A 25,553-nucleotide genomic window follows, 5' to 3' on the forward strand; every position below is an offset into this window, starting at 1 on the left:
TGAGAGCATCAGCTAGCTGATGCTTATTGTGTTTTCTTCTTAATTTTATGGACAAAATCTAACCAGAACAAGGTTTTGCATTTCTGAGTGGTGAGAGGCTTAACAATCCGAAGGCAGAAAGGTGCTATTTTTTTAAATTTTTTTTTTTGGTTTCATGAATGATTTTATCCAAGTGTTACTGTATTTCACTACAAATGTGAAAGGAGTGCTGCCCAGAATTCATTGCTACTGTTCAGTGATAATTGTTACTGTGTGCTTACCCAGTGGATCTTAATGGCACGCTGCTTTGATCAGTGGTAGCGCTTTGAAGGGTGTTGCCTTGATCCTGTGCACTGATTAAGTAGTTATTTCATCCACCTGTTGTGGTAGCTGAGTTGGGTGTGAGCTGAGCTGTAATAGTCCTCGATGTGTCCCCCGTTGCTATAAGTAATCCAGTCAATTCTTCCTGTATAACTCAACCTGTTATATAGTTTTGTTTTTATTTACAGTGCTGCACCATGACAACTACCTCAGCAGATAGCTCCGGTAACTGTGAACGTTAACTGTGAAAAGTGGCAGGCAGAACTGAGCTAGAGTCACAGTAGCTCTGGTTTGGACTATTCAGAATATACCTTTGAGTCCTTCAGCGAGGAGGAAGAAGCCTGATGGCAGCGAGAGAGCGAACCATCTGAATCGTATTGTTCCACAGAGGATTTAGTGATCCGCTGTGTCGGGTGCATTGGAAAGCATGTCGTGGTTGGCAGGCCAAAATCCTGCAGGTATGCGGAGCTTACCGTGCTTGAAACCTGTCTTTCTCAGCTTTAAATCAGTGCAATGGAGACTTGAATCAGTGAAAATAAAAATGTAAAAATTGCGTACAGCGCTCTTGCTGTGCAAAGCGACAGAACCTCAGTATGCTGACTAGGTCTGTGTTTTGCGCTCTCAGGATTTGCTGGCAGCTACGTGCAGAAGGGTGTGATTTGGCCATGGAAACCCTTCCTTAAGTAATTTTGTGATGCTGAAATTCTGTTGGCATTTAAAAAAAAAAAAAAAATTCTGCAAGATATCTTGACTCAGTTACCATGTATGAAAAGTAGCTGGGCTGTAAAATAATTTTTTCAAGGGCACAGGGAAAGTTCCGGGACTTGAAATACTTTAAGAGGGCTAGATAGTACCTTAAAGCTGCATCAGACGAGCAGTAGAGAAGCAGGCAGCAGGATGTAAGCCAACTGCCTTAATGTCTTGTTAGGTTTCTTCTGTCTCTATGGGGTCCTCTGTCATTCTTCTACATTTTCCTTTTCTTCAAGTTTGGTCTGGTAAGTATTGTGAGTACTTGAAGAGATGGGTGTTTTCTTAAATCTCTTTTTAGTTTGGGAGCTTGTCAGCATGTAGAAACATTGTAGCTTTAAAGATTACCTACAACACTTCTAATATATTTTTAAAAGTAGTGTAGACTTAAGATGTATTTTAATGTCTGTTAGCTGTTACTCTTGTAATCTGATTCTACTCAGTTCAATTTGATCAGCTGGTATATACCAGTATATAATTAACCTTGTCCATACTTTAAAATTGGCAACCTGTTTCTTTTCCTACTATAGACAAGTCCAGTAGAGATGTTCCTCCTGTCCCTCATCCATCCAACATTTTACTGCGGGCTGGTTTTGTCTTTTTTTTTTTTTTTTTCACTCTGCAGTAATAACCAGCACCTTTATCATTAGGAATCCTTTTTAAATATTGCTTAGACACGAAATCCCAACAATGCAGGACAAAATTTGTTGTCAGATACGTATACATGAATCTAAACCCTATTTATTGTAGCGCAGAATATAGCGTTAGATACCAGTGCTTCAAGAATCTGAATAAAGAGATGATCATTGCCTTGATGATGGCTTATTCATGCTACATTTGTATAATTGAACAGTGTTTAATAGAATTTACACTTTTCCTTAAAACTTCTGGTTTTTTTTACAATGATAGGTTTTAATAAACTGGTTTTTTTTTTAATGGACGTATAACCAGTTTTTTTAAATTATTCTATGTCTAACCATTGAAATCCTTATTTCTGTCGTCAAGGAGTACGTGCTAGGAGGAATCCTTGCTGTGTGCATAGAGATGTTTTTCATAAGTGCTACCACTTTTTATCTTTACAAGGTTAATGTTTTATAAAATTATGGAGTCTTCTGAATACTACCAGTTAAATGAGAAACTAGGGAATAACTCATAGAAAAATATTTTGGGAAACTGATTGCTTTCTGCAGTATATATCTTACCCAGAACAGCATATATAAATAATAAAAACTATAGACAACCTGTCATGCTGGTGTCCCCGTAGGGTCGCATTATTTCCTTGTATAAGCCCACTGAATTTGCTATTAGTAGCCTGAAAACAGAGTACAGAAGTCAGGTGCTTCTTGAGCGTGCTCAGTATTTTCAACTGGGACTGCACCACATGCATCTTGCTGTCAGTGGCAGTGACTTTTCAGACCTCTTAAAGTCTTTTGTTCTTTCCCAGTTATTCGCTTTTGTATCTTTGTTGTTTCCTCAGTTTCTGCAGAACTGGGGTTGTACTGGAACAAGCTGGAGAACAGGGAGCTGATACAGATACTTCCCCTGCCTCACATTATTTTTCACTTGGATCAATACCTTGAGACAGTTCACCTGAGCTCCCAAGACTCCTTGTACTGCCACAAATGAAGAGCCAATGCAGGGCTGAAATAAATGATGGGGCTGAGTGAGGGAGGAGGTAGATCGAGGTTAAGTTAGCATTACAGATGAAATTCAATGTATCAACAAGCTCTAAGCAGTAGTCTCTTTTTCTCAGTGTATCCTGTGCTGTCGTTCAGTGAGGTGATTAGAAATGAGCAATAAGGGATACTTCGTGGGGCAGAAGCTTGCTCAGCATTTCACCCTGAAATCACTGACAGCATCTGTATAGTCCTATGGCTTGGGTTTTCTTTTCCCTCAACAGGCAAAACTGTCACGTTCAAGTAGAGGATGATTTGCCTCCCACTTTGTTTTTCTGCAGTCCTGCTTTCTTTACAGTGTATGTTCAAAGCTACTTTTTTTCACTGTAGATGAGCAGGCTGAAGTAGCGGATTCTGCAGGTATAGAAAGAGATGTCATGGGAAAATGGATTGATCTGAAAAATAAAGAAGCCGACATTAAGCAAGACAAATCTGTCATCAAAACTCATGCTGGTGAGTTCAGTAACTGCAGTAGACGGTATAATTCTTGTTCCTTTTGAAAGGGGATGTAAACTTTCTTTCAACTAGACTTAAATTTTATATATACAAGCCATTAAAGTTAAGCCAGGTAATTAGCGTGGCTTAATTAGCCGGGTAATTAAGTACAAAGTTTCTCTTCTATGCTTTTTTGGAAAGCACTTTGTCTTCTATAACTGACATGGCTTTGATGCTCCTGAAGTAGTGACGTTATCCTAGTGATGTATTATCACAACATCTGGATACATACATTAAAAAAAATATATCCACATTTTAAATTTAACTGTAGTCCTCAAAATTTTACTGGACTGTTTAGCTTTTTGCTCTCCAGCTGTATGGGTACTAGGAGTGTGGGATTTTTTCCCTCCAAAGTTAAGAAGACTTCAGAATTGAATGTGTGAAATGTTTTCCCCCCCGTTAATCAGTTGTGTTAATGATTGAATTACTTGCTTGCCATGTTTTAGCTCCTTTCCCAAGCTGAGGGAGGCAGCAGGGCACCAGTTTTGGCCAGAACAATGGAGCGGCTTTAACCAACACAATGATGTAGTGTATGGAGGAGGTGAGGGGAAGGGAGGAAAGAAGGATGCTGTTTGCATGGACTGGTTATGCAAGCAACTGGGAGAGCAGATGGTGGGATGCAAGTCCTTCTTAAGTCTTTCTAAAAAGTGGGTCACAGATACTATTTTTAATTAAAAAAAAGAGCAAGAAAGCTGTAGTTGAGCAAAAAATAATTGAAGCAGAAGGGGAATCTTCCTCAATCTGTATGTACATGGAAAGTGAACAAACTCAGAAGTTTTGTAGGTCACCTGTAAGACTGATAACCAGGGAGATCCTCCTGCCTAGGTACTTCATGGCATTGCATTTGCATACAAGCATCCTCAAACTGTCCATATATCATAGGAAAACATGACATAAGATCATTTTAAGGCTATTCTTAATTGCATAGCTCATTCACAACAGTGGTGAGTCAATGTTATGAGTTCCTGACTCATCTTCAGCATTTATCTTTCTATTCCTGGCTTTCCAAGACTGCCATGTAGTCAAGTGAGAAGACGGTTAATGTAGATCATCTCATCTATAGTAGAGAGGCTTCTCCTGGCGAGCTCCTCTGAGATAGTCTTCCTAAAATACATCGGAATCTTGTGACTATTTGATTCATAGAGAAATTGAAAGTTCAGGTTCGTTGAATGAATGATAAACAACAGTATAACGTTGAGGAAGTTTTCTGTCTTTGCAGAGCTTTCCCTTGAAAGTTACACTTGGGAAGATTTTATCCTCTTAATGATTAAATTTCAGATTGTTGTAGTTCTTCACAAGGGAACATTCTGCCTTTGGTTTATGGACTTGGATGGTGAGGAGAGCCAGAGTGGTCACTCAGTCTTGAGTAGTAAGTTCTGTTTCATTGGCTTGTGCTGATGTATGAAGAGATGCATTGTCTTCTATCTGCCCGTCCTATTGCTTGTCATCTTAGTAGCCAACCACTTCTCAGGTACGTTGTTTCAGTGCTTCCAACCACTATTGGTATGAAGAGCACAAAATAAGCTTCGTGCTTATGCTTATTCCATGTAAACACAGTACACTGTCAAGTGATTGACAAGTCATCCCCAAATTCATCAGCATCAATCATACTTAGCCATGTACTACATTTTTTTTTTTATTGCAGAGTATTAACATATAAACAAAATAAGCACAGCAGCTTTTCTGTACTGACATCTATACATGCCTGCTTCTCTTTGACTTTGACTCAGTAGCCCCCAAGCCTTTTACTTCATCAGCTTGGAGATACATTAAACTTTTTGCTCATTTCTTTTTCTGCAGTGTTATCACTGCGCTACTGCTGGCAAAAGTGAGAGAGCAGTAGTTCTTAATGTATGTTATTTAGAGGCCTAGGAATGTTTGAGCAGCATCAAGCAGTTTTGTGGCTAAAATACAGTTCAGTCAATATTACCAATTTAACCATTATTGTTATTATGATACTGGTGTCAATGATGGGAAATCTAAAAGCAAAAAAGGCTAGTGTAGATGCAGGCTAATAAATAGCTGTGGTTCCTGCTGTTAAGGTGAAAAACACTGGTGGGTACACGTAAACATGTGTGCACTGAGGAAAGTGTAAGTGTTTATTTTTCTGCATCAGACTTTTTCCAGGTTGTCCATAGTATTTCTGAGTAGATCTAGTTTATAGTCACTTTGTGAACAAATTTTCATATGTCCAAGCATTTAATTTTCGATTTACCCAAATAGTAGTAGTAGTTTATTAAAAGTATTTGTTAAAAGTAGTAGTAATCTGTTTATAAGAATTCAGAAAACATCATACTGCTCTGTTTGGAGAAGAGAGCAGGTATCCAATAGTCTATACTGGCTCTTTCCTGTTGCTGAGCTTTTTTAGCACCAGAGCTTATGGCTTGATAACGTACGCAGGTTGTGGTATTGCTGCAGACCTAGTTAGGCCCTGAGATTCCAGACTTCCTTCTGATTCTGTAGCAAAATAATATTAGTGTAGGCTAGATGGGGAAATTCCAACCACCAACGTGTAAATGGAAACACCTGCTTGTAAAGAAAGCTCATTTACTTCATTAATGCCTTTATGGAACTGGGAAAGAATCAGTTTCTTCTGACAGACGTGGATTCTGCAAGGTTCTTACTGTCGTCTCATCTTACTAATGTTGGTGGAAGCTGAGGGTATCCTTCACCATGCTGGAGGAACTTTACTTGCTTTAAATTCATACTTGTAATAAGTAGCCTGATATCACAGGCTGTTTCTATCAGTTCTGTGTTATCTGCACAAATCTTCTCAAACCCTGCGTTTGCTGATCGGGCTGTCAGTGTGTTAATCTGAACTGCTGCACTCAATTGTACAAATGCAGATAACTATGAAAATGTTATCTTGAGATGCAGAGTTAAAATCTTTCTGAAGAGTAGTTATCAGTTACTGCCTTTCACAATTATCTCTCCTTTAACCTCATTACATTTTTTCTTAAAATAGAGTGTTAGTAGAGCATAATAACAATAAAATGCCTGCCTATTTTCCTATTAAATCAAAGTTAGACATCAAAGGAAATGGAAGCTCAATAAAGATTTTCTTTATTTTTCTCCCTCCACTCCTATAGATTTAAACCGTCATACTTAAAGATGTAGTTGTGTACAGAAAGCAAAATCTATGTAGGTCACTTAGTTATAAATGACACAGCGTGGTTTAGAATGTAGACATGGGGATTAGCTTATCTGCGTTGGTACATGCTGAGTGCTTCTGCAATCAGAGCAGCTTCTTGGTCCAGTTTGTTGCGCTTTACTTTCTAAATCTTCTGTGCTTGGTGACCTTACTGCTGTTGTGATACATGGCTCTGACTGGATGTCTGTTCTGGTGTCTGGTTTTGCTCTTCTTGTCACCTGTTCCTCCCTTATTCCTCTCCAACGAAGAGGGTGTGTGAATGCGGGATTCGGGGCAACCAAGCATCAGCAAAACGTACTTCTGGAACAGTAATTGGCACTGGCGGGGATTCTCTGTAGACAGACATGCAGTGACATTTCAGTCTGCTACCACAAAGGGAGATTGAGCGTTCGAGCATGTCTAGTTCAAAGATGGAAAGGAGGGAATACGTGAAAGACACAAGAAATGAAACCAACCACCAAAGCAAGTGCATAGATCCCCTTGCATGCATCTCTTTTCTTTCAGCTGAAGGACAGGTGAACCTTTTTATATGTAGAAGAAAATCTGAAAGTGTAAATAGTCATTATGCAATTAAAAGACTAACTTATCACAATTTAACTGCGTGATGACTTTTCTCACCATTTTTTGTTCTTGTTTCAGTAAAATTATAGTCCTTGATCCTTGATAACTTTTATTCTCTCTGAGCTTATTTACTGTTAAACATGAATTAATATTAAACAAGTAACTTTTTCAAATTGGTTGTGCAGTCAGGTTAAAAAATTGCTGTTCTCTTTGCTAGTGTTTCTTCTAATGTATAGGTATAACATTTTTTAGCTGAGTGGAGTCCTGAAAAGGGATTGCTGTGTTAGCATTAGCTAGCAAAGGTATTCATGAGACTTCTAGTAATGCTTACTGTAATGTTTTGTCTCCTCCTCATTTCTCCTTTAATTACACACATTGAAGTGTTTAGTTGGGCTTCAGTAGTTGCATAGAAGTGAAATCTGGGTAATAAAGGTAGAGAGGTACTCTCCCTTGTTTAAATAGTTGAAAACAGTGGTATCTCTTAAGGCCATCATTATATGCTGATGCTCATGAAATATTGCAATTACTCTCATTAGCTAGCCTGTATTGACTGGCTGTGTTAAGCTGTGGAAAATAGCCCACTAAGCATTGAATGAAGCTGTAAATCCATCCTTACCTGCCTGTCTGAAGTATAATCTCTCAGATATTATTTATTATATGCCACTGTGAAGGATAAGAGAAGATGAAAGGGTGAAAGATATTATTTAAACAAGGTCATATAAGAACTTAGGAAATTATCATTGAAGCTTTATAGGGAAGTATTTTCTAATATAATTACATTTCCTCAAAAAAAAAAGGTGCTTAACTATAGATTGTAGAATATATTTGAGGTGTTTTCTAGAGTTACTTCAATAGACACTGCTTCTAATTTTTCAATGTCTTATGAATTGCTCCTTAGAGTTATTAGATGAGTTTTAGCAAGTTGCAGTTTCAGGTAGGAAGAAGCTAAATCTGTATTAGGCAGTCATTGAAACTCAGTTTATTTAATGTCATAGTATTTAAGTACTTGCTTAACTAATGTATTTGTGCCGTATCATTAAGTAATCTAATTCTTTAGGGTTCTTATCCCATCCCCTCTTTGGAGACTATTTATAGAGACGTTTATTGTGTAAGTTCCTACAGTTATCATCCAGATTCTTATTTAAATCTACACTGCTGTTGTTACAGTCATTGCCTCTAGGCTTGACATTGGGTTTGGTTTTTTATTAAATAGATAACATGAGGTCACACAGATAGAAGACCAGTAATTCTTCTCTTTCCCTGATACAGTAATTGACACTTCTGTTTTGATTTATGCCTGACAGAAATTACTGAATTATTAGATGGAGAACTGGATGCTCTCCAGTCTTTTTGCACCATTAAGATAAGTAAGATGCGTCAGCAGCTGATCTCTAAGTGGGCAAATGGTGGCAAGTCAAGGAAGCCGCAGCATGGATTCACAGCAAAGAAACCGGAGACAAGTGATTTGAACTGCACTGTTCCTGATCAGCTAATTAACAGAATCCGCCTGAAAAATATCAGAGAGACTGTTAAACAGGTACTGCAAGGAAGAAAAAAATTTAGATTTTTGCCTACGCTTTTGGGAGATCCACTAGAAAAAAAAACTGTAGTGTAAGGATCAAGTCAGGCAGACCTCATTGATGCCACGCTCAGGCCTCTGAAAGAGATTGTTTGCTTGATGTCTCAAGATTTACCTTTCTCATCTTTTTGTTAGACAATACTGCAGAACTGTTGCTGGTGAATAATCAAATCACTGTAAAATGTTGTCTGGTGATAAAATAATTATTTGTGTGATTGAGCGATGCTGGGATGGTCAGTTATTGCAGTCCACAATAAGCCTTGGATCAACTGAATGAAGGAAAACCCCTTGTTTTCTGGTTATATTTGCACCTGTTATTTATAGAAATATTGTGCATATTATTTGATTACTTAGCACAATTCAAATTGCTTTTCTTTTTCACAAGCCCAGTGTTTTTTTTCCCACCATAGGATAGGCATTCTGACACAGCTCCTCCCTTCAGCTCTGCATCTAAGAGTCTCAAGACTAGTATTTATTTTCTTTTTTTTTTTGCCAATGATACTTGCGTTCTTGCTTTGTGCTTGCAGATAGATTTGAATACGCAGTTATGTGGATTTGAGTAGTGACTGTTACCTATAGATGCCTTTAGCCCATAAATCTGGGCCTTGGCAAATGTTTATACTTTGTTTGAAATCAGTACAGAGTGTCTGCATCTGGGAAAGTATTTCTGATAGAACAAAAAATGAGCTTTGAATAGTAATTACAGTCATTTCTTTTGTTTTATCTCTATCACATTTGCTGGCTTTAATTTATTGCCATATAGCATAGTAAAAGTGATAACATATTCTTCTGCTCTGCAAAGCCTGTGCCAGGTGAGCAGGGAGTAGTAGTTTTAAAGTCAGTTCTGGCACAATGATTATTTCAGGCTTCCTGTTTGTTTAAATTGTTTTGAAATTTCAGCAGTCTGCGTTTGTTCATCATATTAATGGTAACCAACCCACCATCCAAATTTTGCAGAATTTTTACTGCCTCTTTATTTGTTTTACAATGTGTTAATACATTTTCTGAGAAGAGTAACTTTGACTGTTATGTCTATTTGCTTCTGTCTTTACCTCCACATAATAGCATTTTTATGCAGAGAAGAAATCAATGAAGAAGATGGAGGGACTTGAGACATGACTTCCTAGGATTGATTCCACTGCTTTTGTAGCAACTCACTGCATTTATGTAACAAGATGGAATCTGTGTAAATTAAATCAGATGAAATTATTGATATTTCATAAATGCACAAATACTGGGATCTGTGTAATGCTATTAAATACACTTAAGATTTCATGATGGATAAACTAACGTAGGAATTAATAAGTAGTACTGTTTATCTTACAAAGAAAACTGTATAATTTTGTTTGTATTCTGACTCAGAGCTGCATATAGATATTTGAACTTCAGAGTTTATTTCCATCTTAGAATTCATAAAGATAATCTTAACCTGTATGGTTGGTATTTAAGGCCGTATGTGTACTGCCAGCATAGGAACACTGCTGCTCCTGTAGCCTTATTACAGACAGGCAGTTATATGTGGTGGAATTATTGCTGATTAACAGTTGCTGTTACTGAGTTGAGATGATCAAGTATTTGAAATGTGGAGTAAAAGTTGTTAGTTTAACTTAATCGTGCCTTTGGGAATTAGTGTATTTGCTGTTGTGCAGGACGTGCTCTAAACATATTTAACACTAGAAAAATATGTGTGTGTACATATATTTACACTGGCAAAACTGTAATTTGTACTGAGCATCCACCTAGCGTCAAATGAGTTACACTAATTGAAACAAATTTTTTGCCAGTATAACTGTATCGTCACAGTTGGTTTTGGCTGGTCACCAATGTGTTGCTTGGCAATCACATAACTTCCTTTATTTTGACCTTTATTTCTGTGGAAGAAGTCAGTAATGTCGGCGCAGCCTCAGGCATCAGGGAAACTTTGCCTATTGCAAGAGGAAATAGTATATTACGGATCAGTGCCATGGTTCTCAGATACAAGTAGATAACTTTACATGAAACCAAGTTATCAGTGCTGGAAGGGGGAGTACCTTGGGAAAAGCAAATATATTTAGTGTGAAAACATTCAGATAGGCTCATGAAGGTAATACTGTGACAAAGATTATGAAATAACTTACGACTGTCTACAAAAGCAGATTTTTGTCCTAAGACAGTATCCGTATCTGTATTTTTATTGATCATTCTTAATGGGGTGGCCATCTTGCTAGGACAGACATTGTTTATTGCATCAAAGTCTCATCTTCCAGGTGACAGAAGCTCAAATCCACGAATCTTCAGTGTGCCCTGACTGTCAGCAGAAGAAAGCAGAGCTCACCGAGATTACCTTCCTCAGACGAATGAAAATTCTAATGGAAAGTGCTTTAATCCAAGAGAAATTGGAAGAACAGATTTACTCCAGCGTAAGCAAATGTTGTGGTACATTTTATATATAGTGTAACGAAAGAATCTGTGAGCCAGATTTCCCCTTGATTTGTGGCAGTGAGATCAGGTTGACCTGAATGTAGTGCAAGTCAAAATAGAATTTGGCTCCATATCATGAATAAAATCCTTGGGACTAACATACTGATCAAGTCATTGGAGCTTGCTTGATTTATTTAAGCTGAAGGTCTTTCCCAGGATGTCCTAGAATTGTTTTGGGTACACCTTAATTATTTCTCCACAATTTGTTTTCTGATGGGCTGTTCAAGACAAAATGGTAAATAGCAAAATGCTGTGATAGCACGTCAGTATGCCCATATGAGTCTTCCTTACTCATCCTTTGGCGTAGTAGTCTCATAATAGGGTACTGCAACATGTTACAAAGGCTAAGGACTCTGAGACACTAAGATTTCTTCTTGGAAGAACTGTCTTTGTGTCTGCTGTCACAAAGATTCGAGTTTTATTGTTAGGAAATACCTGTGGAATAGATGGTAGGCAACAGAAGCTGGAACTTACAGAATTCTTTGGGTCTTCTGTGGCTGTTCTTTAGGATGATCTCCCTGAGGGAAGAACTCTCACTTTTGAACGGGAATCAGATTGAAAGTAGATTGGTTTTGAGCAATGAATAAGTAGTGCTCTTTGAAGCCCCAAGATCTGTCTTTCTGTGTTTGTGAACAGGGTGGGAATTTGTGCACCGTACCATGCATTCCTTTTTTTAACAAATAATGCCAGTCTCCTGATTTTTGACTCCCATTCACTCTGTACCTAAGATTTGAGAACTTCAGTATCAAGTGAGGCTTCGCTTTTGTTCTCATGTTTCTCCCAGGTTCCCTGAAAAGGCCAGCTGCTTTTTCCTTCCCCTTCTTAGGGAAGAAACCTGCTTTATGGGGCTGATCACTGGCCTCCCCGTTCAACAAAGTTTTTAAAGAGGATGCTTTAAAAATCCAGCAAAATTGTGCTGATGAGTGCTGCCTCCCTAGTTGCTTTTGAGGGACTGGATGTAGCTGCCAATGGTAGGCCTGTGGTACAGGACATGAGAAATGGCAAGAATACATACCCAAGTAATTTCCATGTTTCGTTTTTATTTCAGGATGTGCTTATACGTATAGGTGAAGCACTCGGAAGCTTTCCCAAACCTTCAGAGGACCCCGGGAACTTATGGCAAAGGCTGAAAGGTCAGAAAATGTAAGGCCTGAAAGTAGTAAACATAACTCAAGGACATAAAGAACTGGGAGAATCTTCTGCGGGCAGTCACGTACTGAATGCCAACGATTGTGGATATAACCTGTTTTGTAAGTGATGAATTGGGTGCTGGTTTAATATTCTTGCAGGTGGAACCAGATATGCCCAGCACGCTGGTGCCTGGGTTATGATTCCACTCTTTATTCTTCCTAAATGCAAATGTTGCAATATATTGTAATCCAACTATATACATTTTTCAAATTATGGAAGCCAACGCTTTCTATTATTAATCTGACAAGTAATAAGTACTGTTTTTTGTGGGATTGCTTGTGGGATTTCAGAGCAGCTCACAGCTGCTTCCATCCATAAGAAAAATAAATGATTCCGTTTTTCAGGGCAGGGAGGTGTAATTACTGGATTTCAGCTCAGTCTTTCCCCCCTGTCTCATGTTAAATTGAAAGTGAGAGCCCCAGGTGGAGGAGAAAAAGAAGGTTGCAAAGTAACTATAGAAAGGAGTAAAATGAAATGGGATATTTATAGAACTAAAATAATGAGACTATAACAGAAATTAATCAGCAAGATGCCAACAGGACGAGAAATGACAATAAATTAATCATAGAGCCTATAAAGGGTAGGTGTCTAGGAAGGGAAAAAACAACATAGATTAAAACTGGAATAAGATGCCAAATAATTTTTTTGGCCATTTTTTGAATATACTTTGGATTGTGTTGTAATTTTCCGTGATTTTTTTTTTTCAAGATGGCAAAGCCACTATCTTTCAAAGAATGTATCTGGGGGAAAGACTGGCATTCAGTTCACATCTAAATAAGATGGCTTTATGCTGAGGATCGTAGAGGGTTAGACAATGAAATCACCTTCAAGGTAGCCTCAAAAAGCGTATACCGATCTGTGGGCACAAATGGCAGCCCACCTTTCTGATTATTGCTGACAGCAAGAGCCCATTGCGTTGCCATGCACTCACCTTGTGGCTGTTGGACTTGTGTGAGTCATAAAGTTACTGATTCTCATTAGTCTCCGGTTTCCTGACTTCTGTGCATTTAGATCTCTGAAGGCTGTGGAAATACTGAAGGAATATGCTTATCTATGGACTCTTACTGAATTTTTGTTACAAAGAAAATAGGATTAAATCTTACCGTTGCATTGTATTTTCCCATTTTGGGACAAGACTATGTATTGTTGAAGCTGGTTTTGTATTTATATCCATGTGGATATTTTCTTTTGTATGCTACATATTGTTTATAAGAGTGCTTGAGGGCTGTTAAGCCTCTTGTTTTCACTTCCCACAGACCAATGGAAAACCTGAAAAGCAATGCCAGGATATAGAGGTAGATAGGCCCGCCTGTGTTAGCAAATACTTGCCTTTTGGTGCTTAAAAACCTACCTTGAATGATTTCACTGGGAAGTGATCCTGAGTAGGTCAAGCCCCAAGTGAAAACGTAATGCAGCCCTAAGTTGTTCAAAGCTAGTTGTCCTCGCTGCTTCATCGGCAGTTTATTCTGGTTTCTTGTAAATTGCAGGTTTAATAGTCCATCGAAAATATTCCCCTAAGCTTGGCTTTAACTTTGTATTGTCGCTGCAGATCACATAGCTACCTATATAATGAATAAACAGCTGCTTGTTTCTTCCCACTACTCTCTAATCCTTAGAAACAGTTAAATCTCTGAAGTCTCTTACCTTCCAATTTTATAAACAGTTTCTTTTTAGATAATGCATCCCTGTGCCTTATTTGCTTTGGACTATGCTCCCTGTTTCTCTCGAGTCTTTCAAAGTCTCTAGCAATCTGCTTAACACTAGGCAAAGGACGCCCGTTGCTCCACATGAAGTCTCCTAAGGGCTGTCAGATACAGAAGTGCTGATCAGGAATTTAATCCTTTGAAAAATGTAATTTTGTTGCTACTGCCAATGGATACAGCTTTCAGCCCCTCCAAAAAAACCACAGCGAAGTTCCAGGACTCTTAAATATAGATTGCTTATTTTTATAAGTAAAAGAAGACATTTTGATATTTTTCCTTTCAGTACATAGATGCTTTCTAGAAATACTGAAATATTTCTTTGCAACTCTTCTCAAGCCTTTAGGTAAAAACATTGAAGTATGAGCGTTTTGGGTTAGGCATCTGACAATGTTTGTCTGTGAAACAGTGTTCACACTCGCACAGCACAGTGGCTGAACAGTTCTTGTTTGTTTGCATAAATGTTAGAAAGACAATTCAGATAGCTCCTCAGAAAAATCAAAGCATATTTTGCTTACGTCTGTGCCATGCATTTTCCTACTGCTCACTATGGTTCTTTCATTTTTTATCAGGAGTCACTCTGAGATCTGAGTGTTTGTCTTCTGTTTTCTTGTAGCAGCTATTAGGGATGTACAACAGAATGAATGATCTGAGTCTCTAAATAATTTATTTCATAATCCTGCAGTGTTTGAGACGAGATGCAAAAACTCTGACATGGAGGACGGGGTGGGGGGGGCGGAGGGCGGTAGTACATCATGTCCCTTCCTTTTTCCCCCTTACAGGAGCTTTCCCCCCCTTTCCTCGGCAGCAGATTTTTCTTTTGATCCAAAGAAACACTCTGAAACTATGATCAAGAAATATTTATTTATCTGCTCCCTTGCTTGTGCTTGCTGGGGCATGAAAGGAGTGAGGTGGATCAAGGGTGAATCACATGGCAAGTAATACTGGATCAAATCAACCTGCTTATTAAAAGTACTTTGGAGCTTTTGCTTTCTAGCTTTCATGCTACACATAGTTGCGTTATTTAATCTTCTGAAAGATTTGTGATGTATTAAGAGTTTATTGCTCTGAACTTTGTACAAATACAGAAGGGTTTTTCTTACATACATTGTTTTATATTATGTGTGCACTGATAAACGGTTTTGTGATGTTATATTTTATGACCTACCCTTTGGATAAACTTACATTCCTCAAATTATCATTAAAATCAGTTTCCTGTTGACTGCAGCATTGTAATTTCCACTTCACTTGGCCTAGCTTTCTCTACAAAAAAAAAAATAAAAAATTAACCTGGTTTCCAGGTTCAGTCACTTCTTAGTCTTGTTTCTAACCATTTCCAACAAATACAAAGGCCAGGGGACTTTGTATTTGTTTCTCTCTTAGGATAAACTTCCATCTCATTCACAATAGGCTACTAGCACATGTTGGAATGGGAGTGAAGTCTGAGTGCAATTAACGTGCTTGGATATCAACTGGGAACAAAAATAAGCACGTTTGAATACTGTTTTCCAGCTACTTTAGAAGTATGTCGTCACAGAATGGCGGAGGTTTGAAGAGATCTCTGGAAGTCATCTTATCCGACCTCCTGCTCGAGCAAGGTCACATAGAGCCAGTTGGGACCTGGTCCCACTGCTCCACTAGTCCTTATGTTAATCTTGAATCTTTTTTCTGAAACTATACTAAAACACAAAATGCTTCAGGCCCCTTTGGGGCCGGTGCCTTTTCATAAATCCATCTCCCAGTCATGGGTTTGTTGTGTGGCAAGAGTCAGGTTTTTTGTTTGTCTTGGGGTTGTTTTGTTTTTTTTAACCATGGCCAGTTTGATCACCTTCCAAGAAGAGGAGCTGAACCCATTTATTCATATTGGGAGCTTGACAGAAATTTTAAACTGGTGGCACTGAGGACAAGGCTTTGCTGCTGGAAGGGATGATGTTTCCCCTGCGAAATTGTTAGCTGACACAGCGCCCAGATTCTTCTTCAGTAAAAACCTGAATTGTAGCTTTCAGTGCAGCTATTCCAAACCATACATACATACTCCAGCAAGAGCTGGAGTGCTTCCAGCTATGTATTTTTAAAGTGTTTTGAAATATACTTGCATTCTTCCAATTGTAATTTTATTACTATTCAGTATGCTTTTCAGAGAATGACTTTTTTCATTTTCTCCACTCAGTAAGAGCTAACCTAGACACCATGTGCAAATTGTTACTGCCTGCAACAGAGTTGGTATTCTAAATGCCACTGTGTTTAAAAAAAATGTTTTTTAATTTTGTGAATACATACATTAATCTTATGAATACTGCATTTGCATTGTTTTTATACAACTAGCTAGCTGTTCCCTTTTTCTCCACAACTGATTCTGAAGATCTTTGCCTGCACTGACAGCAGCAGGGTCTGCGTGGGGGCGGGCTGGGAAATGAGGGGGAGTGTACACCTTCTGTCAGTAAGGTATAGGTCCTCTGTCTTTCAGATTACCTATAGAATTGAGCAGGATACCTTCAAAAAAAACCATTTTCCAGCTTCTGGGCATGAATATTCACTGCTTATTTATTCATTTATTTATTTCGTAATAAAATAATACTGTTTGTTCTCACATAGACTTGTGTGTATGATCCATAAATACGTTTGTAAAATATATCTGTAGCATGTAACAGAATCCTTTAGAATATTCTGTGAAAATTCATATTTTTAGTTGATAGCACTTTAAGAACATTTACATCCTCATCTTGACATTTTTAAATTGAACATTTTTTGCCTACAGAAGTAAGTTTACAGCATCATCACAGTATTATAGCTTGTTTAAAAATACATAACAGCATTAATGGTAATTGCAAGCAAGCTATATACTTGAGCAGGGTTTTTGTTTGTAATTTTACATGTTTTCTACTTTTTAAAACAATTACGTTTATTAATATTACATCCATCACTTCGTTAGAAAATATTACTTAGATATGCTACGCACAATAGATCTGTTGTTTTTCTGTGACATATTACAGGCTATGAAAATAGAAACACACCATTGTATGGTTGGTTTAAAAAAAATGACAAGCCTAGTTAAAAAAAGTGCGTTAGGCTTGCTCTTTCCTTGGGAAGTTTAGGTTCCACTAACGTTGGATGTCCTTAATCCACTGGAGGTTGTAACGCCGCTAGCACCTCTCGGCACTGAACCATAGGGGAAAGAAATACTGACTTACCACCTAACGCATGTAGGGCTTGGTCCTGCACATGCCTTCTGCAGGGAACTCCTGCTGAAGACATCAAGAGTTCTTCAGCTCCAGGCTTTCAGGACCAGGCTGCTACTGCTGAGTATCTGTGAATCTGATTGACTTCAGACTCCAATTGGATTTCAAAATCTTCAGCCAGATGATTAGATCAGTGCAAGGCAACACAACTCCACTGAGTCTTATTGACTGCGTTGGTTTGTGTTAACCAAAATCTGACCCTCAGCCTTCCGCGGGCCAGTGGATTTTTGAAAGGATGTGAGCGACAGGTTTGAATATACTGTTTTGGTAATACAGTAGAGATTAAAAATACATGGTTGTGTTGGTTCTACTTTGCACAAATGAGACTAAATATATAAATATATATATGTATAATAAAGCTGTAGGAAATCTCCAAACTGCTAACAACTCTTATAAATGAGAAAAAACAAGGATATATTTGCTTGGAAATTTCATAGTTGCTGTTCTTTTATTATTTTCATTTTCAGGTAATGCAAGAGTATTTTGTGGTGGACCTTTTTTTTATGAAACAAGTCCAGGCGTGCTTTGGAAAATGCTCTTTTCGTGGTCTTTCTGGTACTCCTCTTGTGCTCTCTGCAGTTTTTTACCTCTCAGTTTCCATTTGTGAAAACAGTAGGTTACTATGGATGTCATTATCAAAGAGAAAATAATAATCAGCACTATTATCAGTGCAATAGTGGATGAGAGGGATCCCTCTAGCTGCTTAGTTTCAGTGTCTCTTGTTGTGTTTAGTTTGGCAAAGTTCTCATAGTCTGTTGAGGCCAAAAGTGTGGGTACAGGAACTTCTTTGAACTTGGGCCTCATTGGGATCCAGTAGCTGTTCTTACTCGGTCAGAATTTCTGAAGCAGCAAGGACTATGATTCCCTTGTCACCTGTGGCATTCGTAAGCCAGTTTTCTCGGGTTCTCCAGGCATAGATGAGGCTCAGAAGCTTTGCTTGTTTATGAAGCCAGGGAGCGTCGGAATGACAGTGTGTGTCACAAAGTTTACAGCACAGGGCATCTATAGCCAAAGTTGTGTAAGTCTGAAACGCATGTGCTCTGTTGTCTTCTTTCCCAAAGGGCGGGGGAAGCTGCTTAGCTGACTGCCCGTTTGTGATTCTTTGTTTTCTTGAAGAGATAATTGAAGAAAATCGAATCAATTTTCCAGTCGCATTGTGGTGCCAGGGCTTATCTTCAGGCTTAAGAGAAAAACAAGCACTGCAACAAGTGTAGTTTATATCTTACGAGTTTGTTCAGTGAGAGGTTTTTTTTCTTCCCCCAAATATTCCCAAAAGAGAGTGAAATCAAAGGCATATTTTTTTGCTGAGAGGCAGGCTTGGTTTTGCTAACATCATAGCCATTAAAAAAGTCAGCTACAAAACAGGAGCTCTCATGTTAACGAAGGGTTTTTATCTTCCCCTCTTCTTTGATATTTGCTCTCAGACTTGGCTTGTCTGGAGAGGATTTTGATTTGGGGACTTTGTCCTCGTTATACTGGAGTTTAGGAGATGTCCTCACTGATTGCAAATCTGGAATCTGGAAAAATGACCTGGGTGAAAAATGACACAGGATTATTTAAGAGGTGAGATCCCCTAAGGGCAGTGAGCGGTAATCTAGAATTTAAAAACCTTACTCTTTCGTAATTCTGATAGAATTTCAAATACATTTAAGCCATTTGGCTTTGATACACGCTGCGTGTGACAAATCCTAAAATATTTACTCATCTGAGCAGTTCTGAAGTTCAAAGAGCTGGTCTGCCCTCCCCCTTCCCTTCCCTCTTCCAGATCTCACCTTAGAGTTAAATCTGATGAGGAACAAGGCTGGCCTGTTCTTACTGATTTCTGCTTCCTATCAGGACAGTAGGATTTGGCCCTAGGATTTTGGTATTTTAATCTGAGGAGCTGTAAGTGCTTACAGTGCTACTTATTTCAAATAACAGATTGCTCTAAACCCCCTCCACCCTACTCCCAAATGCTTTGAGGCCAAAATTAGGTTTCAGAGATCTTGCGGCATAACTGTTTGTTCGGAGATGCTCTGTTTGATAGGGTGCAGTTGTAATTCATCCTCGTTACAGAAATCTGTGGTTCATCCCACTTAGGCTAGCAGAGAATTGAGGGTCTCTTTTACTAATTAACAGCACGTGCTTGCTTGTAATAAAGACTGTTTACTATAGATTAGCATTCTGTTGATGTTAGAAGATGTAAATGAGCAGTTCTTGCCAGTTTGGAACAATATGTTCACATAGTCAAAAATAAATGTTGATTTTAAAGAAAGTTTAAAAGCCGGATTTTACTGTAGTTTAGGACAAAAAAAAAAAGTGATTGTAAAGCTGATTGAAAGTTCATTTCCCATAAGGGAACAAGTGCAACATACCGTATCTTTGATGAATGTCTACATGTTGCACTGCTGGCAAGATGTGTATCAGGAGGTTATGACAGTAGAATATTTTAGTGCTACTTAGCTGTATAGTCAACATCTTTCTCAAGTAGCCTAAAGAAAGAAACTGCAATAAAAGAACTTAAGAAACTGAGAAATGCCCCTCTGATTTATGGAGTAGCCAAGTGTCCACCACCCACATGAAAGTCCAGGAGAGTGGAATGTCTCAGCACTAATGAAAATCAGATTCTTGTCATACTTGCCTGAACCTGTATCTCATCTCATCTGTATCCACAGCTATCAGATTCCTATGGGGAAGACATAAAATCATTAGGCATCTGGTACTGTTCCAAGAAGGTGACTCTTGTTTTTGGTAACTCCATTTCACCATCAGTTCAGGTATGTGTATTTTCAAAAACAAAACAGGAATGCTTTTAAAATCTTAAGTCTGCAAAGTACTGCTTCTGCTTCAGCTGCATTTGGGGAGAAGGAGACTGCTTTTATGGACAAATCCCTGCCCTCCAAAACAATGTCCGAGGACTGTTCATGGCTCTGCTGCAGACTCTTGAGTGACTATGACGGAACCACTTGGTGTCTGTGGGTACTAGGGCAATGCTACCACCACTTCCCAGTCTGCCTTGCTCTCAAGCTGCTTGAGGGCAAAGAATGCTTCTTCCTGTTGCTTGTGGGTGACTTGATGAACCAGACTGGCAAGCAAAGGGTGCAGGGTGTTGTAGATGAGAGAAACTTTAAAAATTGCAAAACATGGCTGAAAGGGACCCACCTCTAGTGTCTGCACAGAAGTAAGCAAGAGCCAAGAAGAAAGCTTTATGGGAGAAGCTCTTGCTTTTTTCTGGGAATCAAGATGGCTGGATGTCAATATGAAGTGCCTGTACACTAATGCATGGAGTGTGGACAAAAAACAAGAGGAGGAATTAGAGAAGTTGCAAGGTGATGATCTCAGTGGGATCACAGGCATGGCTCACACGACCAGAGTGCTGCCATGGAAGCTCAGGAGAGCAGACCATGGCCTTTTCAAGGACCTGCCTGGAAGACTCTCGTATAGGACACCCTGGAGAGAAGAGGGGTCTAGGAAATGTGGTTGATTTCCAGTGATTTCCTCCACCAAACTCAGGAATGATCCATCCCAATGTGCAGGAAATCAAGTGAAGGTGGCAGGAGGTCTGCATGGTTGAACGAGGAGCACCTGAGAAAACTCAAACATGAAAAGGAAGCATGCAGGAGGTAGAAGCAGGGACAGGTGACCCAGGAGGAACAGGGTGACACCATCTGAGCGTGCAGGGATGGGGTTAGGAAAGCCAAAGCCCTTTGGGAGATGAGTCTTGGAAGGAACATAAATGCACCAGGAAGGGGTTCTGTAGGTATATCTGCAGCAGAAGAAAGGCTAGGGCAAATGTGGACCTGAATGGGGCAGCAGACCTGATGACCAAGGACATGGAAGAGGCCTCAATACCTTTTTTTGCTTCACTCTTTTCTGGTCACATTTGCCCTCAGTAATCCCAGCCCTCTAAGACCAGTGGGAAAGTGTGGCACAGTGAGGATTTACCCTTCATACAAAAGTTTACCGAGTTAGGAAATGCTTAAAGAAACTACTGAACGTTCACGAACCCATGGGAGCTGATAGGATAAACCCGTGAAGTGCTGAGGAAGCTGGATGGTGTCATTGCAAGGCTGTTCTCAAGAAGTTTTTAAAGGTCATGGTGACCTGTGGGAGGTTTCAGAGGACTGGAAACTGGTACATTTCCTTCCTATCTTCAAGAAGAGCAAGGAGGAGGATCTGGGGAAGTACAGTCTGGTCAACCTCACTTCAGTCCCTTGGGAAGGTAACATAGCAAATCTTGGAAAGCATTTCCAAACATACTAAGGACAAGAGGGTAGTTGGGTATAGTCAGCATGGATATATGGGAGGGGAAATAACCTTGACCAACCTGGTAACCTTCTACGATGAAATGAGTAGCCCAGTGGATGAAAGAGAGCAGTGGATGAGCTCTTTGGAGAAGCTTTTTACACTGTCTCCCAGACCATTTCATTACAAACTGAGGAAATATGCACTGAATAAATGGACAGCGAGGTGGATTTAAGACTGGCTGAGCTGCTGGTCTCAACGGGTTTGAGTCAGCAGGACAAAGTCCACTGGGAGGCAAGTCAGTAGTGGAGTACCCTAGGGGTTGATACTGGGGTCAGTGCTGCTCAATATTGTCACTGATGACTTAGGTGATGAGATATAGCGCACACTCAGCAGGTTTGCACGTGATACAAAACTAGGAGCAGTGCCTGATAAACCTGGTAGTTGTGCTGCCGTTCAGAGGGGCCTCAACAGGCTGGAGAAGTGGACGGAGAGGAACCTCATGAAGGGGCAATGCAAAGAGCTGCCCCTGGAGAGGAACCACCTCGTGCACAAGTACGTCCTGGGAGCCAACTGGCTGGAAAGCAGCTTTGGAGAAAAGGACCTGGGGGGTCCTGGTGGACACCAAGCTGAACATGAGTTGGACCTCTAGTACACTGCTTAAATTCCGAGAAGACTGTTCATATTATCTGTAATCATTGTATTAAGTACACACTCACAGACACACGCAAAGCACACATTTCTAGTTGAGTCAGGTTCCATCGACGGAAGTTTCAATGTCAACGCTTTCTCATGAGGAAACCTCCCGTTAAAAAAAACCCAGAACATTCTGCATTGTCCATGCTCTAATTTAATTCAAACAGTAGAGAATAAATTATTCTGACATTGTTTTGTTGTTTTTCTGTGAGTCATAAGTTTTCAGTGTATTCTGTCTGAGCGTTACGAACATGCAAACTAGTATCTCAGGACTATGCACATTTAATTCCCATTAACATTTAATAAAATATATTAGAAATGTTCAGGTATTTACAAAAATATTTTGAGTGATTTTTTTGGTCTGGAAATACTGATCTGTTGGAAGAAACTTCTAATGAAAGCATATCAGAGTATCTGTAAGCTGAATACATTTCTGAACCTTATAATGGAATAGTCATGTGTTACTGTGATACTTACTTAAGCGTTGGCTATCCATGTGGTCCGTGTCCTTGCCTAGAGATGGACTTTGCTACTGTGGCTCATGTTTCCCTATCTTCCTGTTTTAGCAAGCTGATGTTTAAAGTAAAGTACAACTCGGTATAAGGTGGGGAGGACAAAATCTGCTCCTTGTTTTGTAATATCCTTAGGATGGGCGTTGTCTTTCCTTTTGTTCCTCAAGCTTGACCTCTGTGCCTCTAAGTAGAGTACTCCGACAAAGTACGACAAAGTAGAGACAAATATATTTTTGAGGTTTTATGTAGTTTTTGAGGATGGAAAGTTAAGAGCAGCTTGAATGCAATTTATATGAGAGGAACAAAGGAAATGACAATAACAGAAGTCAGTGTCTCAAATATTAATTCAGGTTATTGGCATCTGTCAAATACTGAATTACTGAAAAGAGAGAAGAATGTTGATCAACGGCTTTTTGATTTCACTGAGACGCCTCCCTTTTTATAAGGGCAAAACTTGCCTCTATTTGCTAGTGACTTGGTAATAATGATGTTATCTGTGTTATATTAAAAAGAGTAATGATGATTTGCATTGAATCCTTAAAAAATTACATTTTTTTTTAAATCAAAATGCCTGGTGGGAAACCAGACTTGTACAAAGCTGTAACTGCCTATGTCTTGGGGTTTTTTTTATTGTTAGGATAACTCTGTTTTCTGATTCTGTGTTTCAGTTAAAGGAAAGACTGAGTTTGGCGAATGTCTGAAATCTTCAGCTTCACTGGGAGGATGAAAGCCAGAAATTACACGTGAGCTACTGCAGTTTTAGTTTTTTAATAGGAAGTTGATTGTACATCCCTGACCTTTAGGCTAACTCAAGCATGCTTTCTTTGACTTCCTGATTATATTTTTTGAGTACGAATAGTTGATAAGGACCTGTAAATCAGCAGCAAGTGAGAAAAGTGTAGAATACTGTTCTCAAATGAACACAAAAACATCTTTCTGAAGTAAAGATGACTGACCTGAAACTATAAGTCTGCTCCTTGTGAATGAATATAAAAATCCCTTTGATTTCAGTAGTAGGAGAATCTTTTGTTGCTGTCTTTGTGTGTGTGCGTCTTTCATGTACTCATGCATACATACACTGTGCATTTTCAAGTGTTGAGTTACTTCTAGCATTTGTATCATCTTAAATATGTATTGGCTTTTTAATATAGTTTCAGGCTTGCTTGCCTTCTTTCCGCCTTCAGCTTGTGTGTAAATTTCCCTGCTGCCTTGCAAATTATCTCTTCCATTTTTATTGCATTACAGAAGAATGTGCCTCCTTTCTCTAAATTTGCATCTTTTTGATGTAAAAACATTTGTATGAAATGTATCCATCATGTTATAAACCTGGTATGTAAACGATTCTTTTCTGCTCCAGAGCTGGTGTAGCGAGACATCTACTAATACACTTGTGCACAAAATTGCAGATGAAAGCCAGAGTGGGAGCGAGAGCAAATGAAAGTGGGGACAAGGAGGAGAGAGGGCAAGGAGGAAGGGATGGGAGAAGGAGAGAAGGCAGGAAAGGCTTCAAAAAGCATGTTGTGAGATGTTTTAGCCTTGCTACTTATTTTTTTCATAGCATCTTCTGTAACCTCATGTGTAAGACTAAAGGGCTGGCTTTTAGGACTATTTTAAATATATACATAAGACCGCCCTTGCCATTTTCAAAATCTGTGTACATACTAATATGCATCCGTCTTTAGCTTTGCATGCTTAAAATACTTTTGGAAATCATAAGGTTGCAAGTCTTTAAAGTGCTGGTGAGCTTTCAGCTGAAAGCCAGTTAGGCTTTATACGTTCCAGTAGGTTCTGTGCACTTTGGGGATGTGGGCGTAAATAATAAACATTGGGTTGTTACAGAAGGACACTTTAGGCGTGTTTGTAGTGTCGCTGGATTTGTAGGTGTCAAACACCGTAGATTTATCTGAGAAGTCCTGAAATCAAATAACCTCTTTATGCCTTTGTCTGCCATATGTCTTACGCATATGTCTTCCAGATAACCTCTTGATGCCTTTGTTTTGTTAATCTCAAGACAAAATAGAAAAAATGAACTATATTGGATTTTTACACATAGTCATCCTTAGAAACTTGATTTGCATAAAATGCTTGCAATTACGTCTAGTGATATAACTGGCAACTTAGATAAAGATTTAAGCAAGTCAATTAATCTTATAATTAAGTGTATAAAATTCTAGCCCTAGTCTCTCAGAATGCTTTACACTATTTTATCCTAGTGAGCAAGAAAGCTCTGCTTTTAGCAGTTGTTCAGCTTGTTCTGTCTTCATTATACCTGAGGCTTTCTCTTTCCTTCTGCAAGAAGAGAAAAAGACTGCAAGTTTTGGAAGCACTTGTAATAACTCCTTCCAGCATTGGTCAGATCTGTAAGTCCACAGAAAGTTCAGTCTTGTTCCTGTGAAAGGAGTTCATCTAGTGGGATCCTGTTTCTCCTTAAAGCTGCAAAGGGCTTGGATAACTTCAAGGGACAGTCTAGTCTGTGTATGGCAAAAGCAAGTAATTTTAGAGCAGAACCTGATACCATCTTACCTCTGCATTGAGAGACGCTGAGCAACACAGCTTCTGTTGATTCAGGTGGAAGTTGCAGGACATCTGCTTTTCTGTTCCAGAAGAACTCGTGTGGGCAGGTGTCTGTGCTTAGCGTGGACCATAAATGCAACATACTGTTTTCCTGGGCATTTAGTTTATAGAGAACCCATATGGAGCTAATTCTGGGTTTTAAGGTTTTAATTTCAATTAAGTAATCCCTGAAGCACAGAGCAATTGAAGCAACAGACCTGTTGTCTTGTAGATTTAAGACTCTCTCTGAAACTGATACTCCTCCCACTGATTTTATTGGTGACTTCTCATGATAGCATAACATGTTAATTTAGTATAACTGTGATTTGATAAACAGCAGCAGCTTTTTAGGTGTGATTACAGCCTTCTTGTAACCGCATGTTTCGGCAGATACTATCTTTTGTCTATACAAAGTCCAAATCCTTACGGAAGTCGCTGGTGCCTGTTACCAGGAGCAAACTACACGCAA

At 39.0% G+C, this 25,553-nt stretch overlaps 1 protein-coding gene across 1 annotated transcript; it reads left to right on the forward strand.

Moving 5' to 3' along the window:
* The first annotated feature begins 497 nt into the window (after positions 1 to 497).
* Positions 498 to 24,046, forward strand: C9H8orf48 (chromosome 9 C8orf48 homolog). Its single transcript, XM_054214303.1, is given in 8 exon segments — positions 498 to 524; positions 526 to 698; positions 700 to 758; positions 3,054 to 3,176; positions 8,235 to 8,467; positions 10,756 to 10,908; positions 12,018 to 12,102; positions 23,200 to 24,046. Coding segments are annotated over 8 exon segments (912 nt in total). The 3' UTR covers positions 23,259 to 24,046.
* The last annotated feature ends 1,507 nt before the right edge of the window (positions 24,047 to 25,553 follow it).

Source organism: Rissa tridactyla, chromosome 9, assembly GCF_028500815.1.
Source record: "Rissa tridactyla isolate bRisTri1 chromosome 9, bRisTri1.patW.cur.20221130, whole genome shotgun sequence".
NCBI classification, from domain to species: Eukaryota; Metazoa; Chordata; class Aves; order Charadriiformes; family Laridae; genus Rissa; species Rissa tridactyla.